The sequence below is a fragment of the Perca fluviatilis genome, chromosome 15 (assembly GCF_010015445.1).
Source record: "Perca fluviatilis chromosome 15, GENO_Pfluv_1.0, whole genome shotgun sequence".
NCBI lineage: Eukaryota > Metazoa > Chordata > Actinopteri > Perciformes > Percidae > Perca > Perca fluviatilis.
The window spans coordinates 10,783,151-10,792,193 of record NC_053126.1 but is presented as its reverse complement, the minus strand read 5'-3'; the positions used below and the strand labels follow the sequence as shown (position 1 = coordinate 10,792,193).

Here is a 9,043-nt window from a genome sequence, read left to right as displayed (position 1 = left end):
AAGCTCTTGTTACAAATAGGGCCAAAACACAGGGATGCATAAGGGCCAATAAAATATCAACCAGGCCATTTTCAGCCCAACCAATGTTACATACCCCATTAGGAGACCATAAGGAACAGTGTGAAATACCCTATATAATCATTCTATCACCCCTTTAAAATCTATTCAATTATATTACGTGTCACATTGTTGCCATACATTTTTTAAGTAACCATTGGTCACATTTTTTACAGTGCAGTTGTGCTCATAAGTTTACATACCCATGCTAAAATTGACTATAAAGAGGAATAAAAAAATCATCCTTTGGAAATTGATCTTAATGCCTTAATTAAAAAAATGAGGAAAAATTCGACCTTTTAAGGACACCAATTTTCTTTGTGAATGAATAATGTATCGTAAATAAATCAATGTTCTTCCTTAAAATACAGGGGGCATAAGTATACACACCCCTATGTTAAATTCTCATTGAGGCAGGCAGATTTCTTATTTTTAAAGGCCAGTTATTTCATGGATCCAGGATACTATGCATCCTGATAAAGTTCCCTTGGCCTTTGGAATTAAAATAGCTCCACATCACATGGAATAGAAGGGAGGGTTAAGGAGTGGGAGGAATCAGAGAGTTGTAGGACTAAAACAGTCCGTCCATTACATTGCACGAAATACAGGAAATATCTGTCTCCAGTCAAAGCTCTGGTTTTGAAAAGAATCTCTCAGTTTTACTTTCTAATTGCCTCACTCGGTACCAGGCAGCTCCAGGAGAAAGGGTGAGTAACTCTTTTATTTTGATTTAAAGTAACAGGTAGGGAAATAAAAAATGTTGTAGCTATATAATGATCAGCTGCTGTTGCCATTGTGTTGAAGTTATCAGCTTTGTGTTTGTACTAGGGTTAGGATTAGGGGTTAGGGTTAGGTTGTGTTTGTACTGTAAATGAATTTGGGTGTTATCCTAACTTAGTTGTTGATGTTATTATTCCACTACTGTACAGAAGAGATGCAAAGAATATGAACATAGTGCATTTTTCCTGTCAGACATCGGTGATGTAACCTTTATCCAGCCACACTGTCCAAACAAAACAGGCTGAGGCTCAAGTCCAGTGCTGTGGTGAATTAATGCGTGTGGCTCATGCTCTAATTGATTTAGGGTCCATTTCTGATGAGACAGGAAGTCTTGCAGGGACTGACGGGGCCTGTTCACTATGAGCGAGGCCGACCAGCATACAATCTGGCACTACATTATTCCATATTATCAAAATACAGCACTAAAGTATGTCGGTTTGCCCCCCTGAAAACTCAGGACAAGTACAGAGCAACATTATTGGAGCAAGTCTAACCTGATAATTTCTTTAAAACATATTATAGATATTAATGGAAATGTTTGTGAGGTGTAACTGTTTGCTTTTTTTTCTTCTAAATTTGATGAAATCTTTTTTTCTTTGGCTGCATTTCTAACCAAATCTGCTCCAGTTTGTATTTTTTTAAAAGCATACACTTTCACTATCATTTCCTCATATATTACTATGTAATGAAAAGTGTTCAAATGCCATTTGTACTTTTTGTGGCAGTGCTGATTAAACCCGAAAGCCAGTTGAAAAAATGAATAATACACATTTCTAATATGCAGTTAAGATTTCTGAAGGTGGAAAAAGGATACCCAGCAAAGGATTCGGCTCCACCATACCCTGGGCCAACTATGAACCACGGGGGTGCCGTGGAGCAGCCAGGTATTTACCCTCACCCGGGCTTCTCCCCTGCAGCGCCTCCACCTGCACAGGGAGGTCTGTGTCTGCCTGGGCTAAAATATGATACTGTTCAAACAAACAGGACTTTTTAGGAATCCAGGGTTTGTGTCTCGTGTGAAACCAAAAGTCAACTATCACTTTTTGAATTTAACCAAGTTTTAAGGACTTTAGTCCATGACGCATCAACGTCTGTGACATCATGTTACGTCCTCATTTTAGTACTTTTACATGTGTCAGGATCCGGCTGAGACTGCTTGCCTTTGTGCCCCTCTTGTGGCCTTTTTGTGTATTTTGGTATCTGTGCTTGTTGCTGTGTTCTGTTGTTACCTGTCTGTCATCTGTCTTTGTCTCCGCCCTTCCCCGTATATGGTCTGCACTTCCTCTCTTGTTAGTTTCCCTCCGTTTCCGCTCTCACCTGTTGCTCGTTACTGTCTTGTCCAATTCCCTGTCTTTCTGTTTATTGGTCTGTGTATTTCTACACCCCTGTGTTCCTTTGTCTCTTGTCGGTTCGTCTCTCTCTGTTCGTCCGTAGTTATTAGTTTGTAGTTGTTGTGGTACAATAAAGTGTGTTTGTTCTGCACGCCTGACTGGAAGAGTCTTGCATTTGGGTCCACCTGCTGAAATCGTGACAACATGACTCATTTTAAGCAAATCACTGATGTTGTACTTATCCTATTTAAGTATTTTTGTTCCCCAAAATTAACTAGTTCCATTTCGCAACGTTTACTATGTGTTTAAAGCATAAATTGTATATGAAGATGGACGACGCGTCTCCACTTCCTCCCACTGTACAAAAGTGAAGCCAAAATATCTCAGATTTGGCTGCCATCTTGTAAGTTTAGAGCAAGAGTCTGCGCAGTAGTGACCGGGAGTGAGGCAGCAATATCGAAGTCCCACCCATACAACCGCACGACCAATCGTGAGTTAATAACAGCTGTCAATCATGACGTTTCATCCCATTTTTTTTTATAGAATTAAGTAATTAAAACCAAACACTTAAAGAATTATTTGACATGTACTTACAATTTTTTAGTCTGCCCTTACCATAGACAGTACATAAACTGGACCAACGGATCCCGTTGCTCTGGACGGAGACTAGTGAAGGATATTAGAAGCACTTTTCCGGTGAGGGTTGAGCGTTACTGTGCAGCCTCCAACTGAGAGAGACAACGTAAATGTGACGTGAGCAACCTGTCTGAAAGTTGTAAATGCCGTTTTACAGTTGTGCGGAGGCTCCACGCAGAGCTCTCGCCGTAGCCTATGTGGCCTGATGTTTACGACTTGTGCGCTGGTGTGTGCGTCGAGCGCATGTGAGTGTGTGTGGGGAGTGTGTGGTAGAGAGAAGTGAGAGAGTGCCGGCGATCGGAGCGAGTAGCGACTCTAGAGTCATAGTGACAGAAACAAAGTGTCTCTCCTGTGTTTTCTGACCACGGTGGGGAATCTGTAGCAGGAAAAGTTGGCCCTCTCCTTGATTTCACGTTGTTTATGGAGAAGGAGAACCAGAAAATGACTAGGGGGAAATGCAACGCTAACAAGCCACGGACGAGCAACGTGCGTCGCTGCGACGTGTAGTTACATTTTTCGAGAGGTGCACGTCAGGCTACGGCGTAGGGTCCGGTGTAGACGCAGAGGGGTCTGCGTCTACGCCGGACCCAGCGCCGTCGATTCGACGCACAACTATAAAAAGGCCTTAAGTCTTCTGGTAGCTGTGTCAAGCAGTGGCTTAACAAGCCAACACCGGGCCCCTAAACAGGATTATGAAGGCGGGCCCCCCTACTACAGCACGTGATGACAGCGCAATGTCCACGAGTAGGCTACCATGAATAGGACAGGACAGGATCATAGAGACACTGCATATAAGAGATGAGATGACTGACAAAATCAGGAGTAGCCTACATGGGCAGTCCCTCCAGGATTTCGCAGCCCTTTTTTGAGATTGTTGCGGCCCAAAATGCCTGATTTCACGGGAGCTTTTGTAAAAAAAAAGTTGCAATGTCTTTTGTTTTTTGCAATGAAGTTGCAGAAGACAAAAAAAGTTGCAATTGTTTTGTATAGTTCTTTAAAAATAGAAAGGAAACCTTTTTTTGGGGAGAATAATAATTATTACTATTAATTAATTTCTCTGGGCTGAGATTTCCTAGGGACCTTACCAAAAAGGCTCAGGATGCTGCAAATGTTGGTATAATATGAAAATGGCTGGTGTATTTAAGAGAAAAAATAATAATTTATTGAATTAATCAAATATGAACATATAAGTCATAGCTCAAGTCCATATTTTGATTGTTGATCTTTACATTGTTAGTTAATTTCCTATCCTGGACACACACACATTCTTACGGTTTGATAAACTTATTGGACTTTAACTTATCATTGCACTTACTAGAATAGCTGTCCTCAATTGTGACGTGGGACTGCTGTCGCGACTAATGATAATGCGATAGGGGGCCCCGACTGTCAATCAATATCTTCCAGTGATGCGGGCCCCTGATTGGTCCGGGCCCGTAAGCATCGCTTACCCTGCTTACCGATAGTTACGTGTCTGGTGTCAAGAGAAATCTCAATCATTCCCAATCTTGCAGAGACGGAGAGCGTAGGTATATGTAAGGAGATAACATGGACACAGGCTAATTATTGCTAACTAAAATGCTAGTTAACATTAGTAATTAAACTTAAACAGCTAATGTAAGTCAAAACTGCCTGCGAGCTTCTCCTGTACTATACGGTAATTACTCTACTGTGCGACAGTAAGTCGCGTGGTTATGACACAATTGTTAGTCTATTTTTATAAAAATGTCTGCTTTATGACCTATACTACAGTCAGCCACCAGGGGGCGATCCAGATGTTTCGGCTTCACTCATACAGTCTGTGGATCAACAACTGGTTAAAAGCTGCTGCCATTACGTTAAATTGAACGGTCACATGATTAAAGTTTCCACCTTATTCATTTAAAACGGCAACTGCGTGGCAGTAAATACAATGGTCATATATGTCGTTTGGGGAGCCATTGACAATCCACCTATTCTGTCCTTTAGGTATGAGAATGTCTTGTTTGTATCACCTATGAGAAACATATCCATAAATGATGTCTATATAACCACACTAACCCCTTGCTTCATCTCAAGGGGTTATCCTCTTAACAATTTCAATAAACAATAAGTGATTCATGGAAATTTTTTCTGAATCGTCCTTTCCTGCTTTGGTAAACTGTGCTTTATCTGGCAGGTGCTCCGCCCCTGGCTGCACCTGTCGCAACAGGTGAGATGGCTGAGACAATACTTTCTCATGTAAAAGACAATACATATACACCATTTCTCACAACATGTAAACAAACACACGTTTACACCCTGCACATGAAAACACATCTGTGAAGACACACCTGTGAGCACACAATTGTGAACACACATCTGTGAACAGATCGTCAATTGGTTTCAGTTCTGTTTGTAAAGTGAGAACTGCCTCTGCATGCTGTCCAAAGGTCAGAGGGGGGAAGTCCTCGGTTTCCTACCAAAGGGATCTGAAGAATAGCCCATTTGTAGCTTCTGTCCATAACAAAACGCTATTGTTCACTTTTTCTTCTTCTGGTGAGCAGTCACATTTTGAGTATTGCTTGTAACAGACGAGTAAGTGATTCATGGAAATCTGAACTGTCATCTGAACTGTGGGCTTCTCACATGGACACTAATTGGTATGTTGTATGTTACACTGTTTGTCTGTCAATGACAGTATCCCACTACACAATGAGAAAATTCTGAGCCGTCCTTTACTGTGGAACCCTCTATGTTGGGATGCCTCAATAACTTAAATTATAGGATAGGGACCGTAGACAGGCAGAAACAAAACAGAAACTTCTTATTAAATTACAGTTGTTGTACTATGCTGGTCTTGTTGAGAGTCAGTGCAGTCAGTATATTTTTGTCCTCAAATCTGGTGGTAACATCCCAAAGTGGAAAAACTACAGAAACAACCAAAATGTTCAAATAGCTGGCCACAACAGTTTTATTAAATAATAATAAAAATACATTTCTTTATACAATTGGGCCCTTCTTTGTAACGTGTTTTCCCCCTGCAAGAGGTTAGGGATGGGAGTGCTTTAAAGGAACACGCCAACTTATTAGGACTTTAGCTTATACACCGTATCCCCCAGAGTTAGATAAGTCCATACATAACCTTCTCATCTCCATGCGTGTTGTAACTCTGTCTGACGCACCCACCGCTAGCCTAGCTTAGCACAGATCCTGGAAGTAACCGGCTCCAACTAGCCTACTGTTCCCAATAAGTGACAAAGTAACGCCGAACATTTTCCTATTTACATCTTGTGATTTGTATAGTCACAGCATAAGGTCACATGAGACACAGCCATATTCTAACCGTATACATACTGGGAACTAATTCTCAGAAGGCGAAGCACTGCTACTTCTGCTACTTGGGCGGAGTGATTGGCTCGCAGCACCTGAGAAGCCCCGTGGTGAGGAGCAGAGAGATCGTTATTTTGTCACTTATTGGGAGCAGTAGGCTAGATGGAGCCGGTTAGCTCCAGGATCTGGGATAAGCTAGGCTAGCGGTGGGTGCGTCAGACAGAGTTACAACACGCACAGAGATGAGAAGGGTATGTATGGACTTGTCTAACTCTGGGGGATACGGTGAATAAGCTAAAGTCCCAATAAGTCGGCGTGTTCCTTTAAGACTGTCCAAACTATGCAAACACTAGCTAATGTCACCTTCTTTGATGTGTCTAGACTAGGATGTTTTCAATTGCAGTGGTTACATAACCTGACTCCACCAGATGGATTGCTTCGCATTTGCTCGGCATATCCATCTGGGAACTTTCCGTTGGAGAACTTTTGGGAAGGGGCGGAAATACTGGTTAGCTGATTAGATGAGCCATCTGTCTATCACTTATGTTGATAGATGGGCCAGATCAACCAATCGGATCCACTAAGCGTATGAAAATACAAGCCTGCTGCTGCAGGCAAAGCATAGCTCGTTAGCGCAGCATGCAAGCAACATGTCGGTAAAGGATATTTGCAGTTTGTGTAACGAGAATTTAAGAATAAAAGGCACCATTTCAGGTTCCAAGAGGAAAAAAAGCATTAGCCAGTGGCTAACAGAATTAGGGTTACCGCGTCTGAAAATACTGGTTAGCTGATTGGATAAACCATCTGTCTATCACCACCTCAAAACCAACGCTGATTGGCCCGGTCGTTTGGCGAACGGTTCCAAATTTTCTCTATCTCAAGATGCCAGACTGATCTGCGAGTGGAAAACTGGAGCTCGCGAGATCAGGACGGTCTCACGAGGCTAGTGGTTACAAGTAAATACTGATAAAGATTCAAAAATTAATACGGAGACAAACGAATAAGGAGACAAATCCTTTACTTTTTGTGTTGTGCATTTCTCATTCTCAGTGACTCAAACGATAGTAACGCCAGCACTAAATGATGTCCCGGGACAAACTGTGTGTACCCACTGCCAGGAGACGGTCATCACCAAGACAGAGCACAAAGCAGGCCTGATGACCTGGGCCATCTGTGGTGGCCTCACCCTCTTTGGGTAAAAACAACCTTTTGGATAGAAACTTACTACACGTCTAGTTTATGGTGGCTTCTATCTTGGATAAAATATATAATAATAATAATAATAATAATAATAATAATAATAATAATAATACATTTTATTTATGGGCACTTTTCTGGACACTCAAGGTCACCTTAAAAGACAATAAAATAGTAATAATAATAGCAAAAACAAACACAACATCAAGTACAGATGAGTGGTGATCATGTTGGATATGCCAATGTGAGATTTGGTTTTTTAAAAGGGAAAGCAAGTTAAAAGGAGAGAATGTCTGAAATGATACAGGACATGGTACACTCTGTCACAAACTATTATAACTTTAGGAACAACTGGAAAGTTACAATTCTTTGTTTACTCCCACAGGTTTTTTCTTTGCTGTTTTATCCCGTTCTGTGTTGATTCCTGCAAAGATGTGGAGCATCGCTGTCCTAACTGCAACAATGTCATCTACATATACAAGCGAATGTGAAAGTGACTGTGAATGAAGGAAAAGACCTCAATGCTTATCTGTAGCCTTAACTTGCTCTACAACATCTTTGGTAACACTTTACAATAAGGTACACAAAAAAATAGGTAGTTAATGATTAGTTTTTGAAAGGGTAGTTACTGTTTTTCAGAAGGGTACTTACCCTTTTTCAGAAGGGTAACGAATGATTAGTTACCCTTTTTCAGAAGGGTAGTTACTGTTTTTCAGAAGGGTAACGAATGATTAGTTACCCTTTTTTAGAAGGGTACTTACTGTTTTTCAGAAGGGTAGTTACCCTTTTTCAGAAGGGTAGTTACTGTTACCCTACTGAAAAAGGGTAACTATAACTACCCTTCTGAAAAACAGTAACTACCATTTCAAAAACAGTAAGCAATCATTAAAGGAGAACTCCGGGCAATTTTTACGTTAATCTTGATCGCTATATGTATATGAGTACTGTCGATAGCAAAAAAAAACGAGCCGAATCGGTGCTAGCAACACGGAGTTGCTGCAGCTAATGCCGAGAGCTCCCACTCAGCTAAAACGGCAGTTATGGGGGCATAAGATAAAGAGTGCCTTTGTGCCTCTTAACAGACACAAAATGCAATTAAAATGTCTGTGCAACACGAACAGGGCCCTTACATGACAACAAGATGCGTTTAGCAACTTAGCCATTGTTTAAATTCACCTACCTTCTTAGCTGCTAGCTGCCGTCTGGGATGAGTGAGTGTGTTCAGCCAGGCTCCGGTAATAATCATCACGCAGCAGTTCCATGTGTATTGTAGCATATATATCCATTTTGTGTGCTGTCGTTGGTGAATATGAGTCTCTGCAGTGGCGAATTGTGTGGTAGTTTCCTTAGCCAGGCTAGCAGCCCCGACCGGGCATCCTTCTACTTCCTCCCCGCCTCCCTTGCCTGCGCGCCGCACAACAATCCACAGCCCGCCTGGTCTGGTGGATGTCCTCCAGAGGACAGTTCATGCTTTCACGGCGAAATTTTGAAGTTTATTCCCCCCTCATAAATAGGTAATTGAGCACTGAAGTGATCCTATCAGTGACTATGTAACTACATGGAAACAGACCAAATGATGCCTGTTTCTTGTAATACTATTACGAATAGCGTTACTGAATGCTAGCTCTAGCTCCATAGTTACGTTACTCCAAGCTTCTTCCCTTGTGAACACCTCCGTTCTTCACTCTTCACACACTACGCTCCGTTGTTTACCTTTTCCTGCTACAACTGAATTCCCACGGGGCTTCAGC

At 41.7% G+C, this 9,043-nt stretch overlaps 1 protein-coding gene across 1 annotated transcript; it reads left to right on the top strand.

Annotated features, from left to right (window-relative positions):
* The first annotated feature begins 628 nt into the window (after positions 1–628).
* LOC120574455 (LITAF domain-containing protein-like) lies at positions 629–7,923 on the top strand. Its single transcript, XM_039824730.1, has 5 exons — positions 629–764; positions 1,622–1,721; positions 4,963–4,995; positions 7,146–7,290; positions 7,678–7,923. The coding sequence occupies exons 2-5, from the start codon at positions 1,691–1,693 to the stop codon at positions 7,781–7,783; spliced, it is 315 nt and encodes a 104-aa protein (XP_039680664.1). The 5' UTR covers positions 629–764; positions 1,622–1,690; the 3' UTR covers positions 7,784–7,923.
* Positions 7,924–9,043: the final 1,120 nt, after the last annotated feature.

What these genes read in the sequence shown, in the direction of transcription:
- LOC120574455 (XM_039824730.1), top strand. Translation starts at nt 1,691, where the DNA reads ATGAACCACGGGGGTGCCGTGGAGCAGCCAG. An exon ending in GGCTGCACCTGTCGCAACAG is followed by an intron (nt 4,996 to 7,145) that starts GTGAGATGGCTG and finishes TCTCATTCTCAG; the next exon opens with TGACTCAAACGATAGTAACG. An exon ending in GGTGGCCTCACCCTCTTTGG is followed by an intron (nt 7,291 to 7,677) that starts GTAAAAACAACC and finishes TTACTCCCACAG; the next exon opens with GTTTTTTCTTTGCTGTTTTA.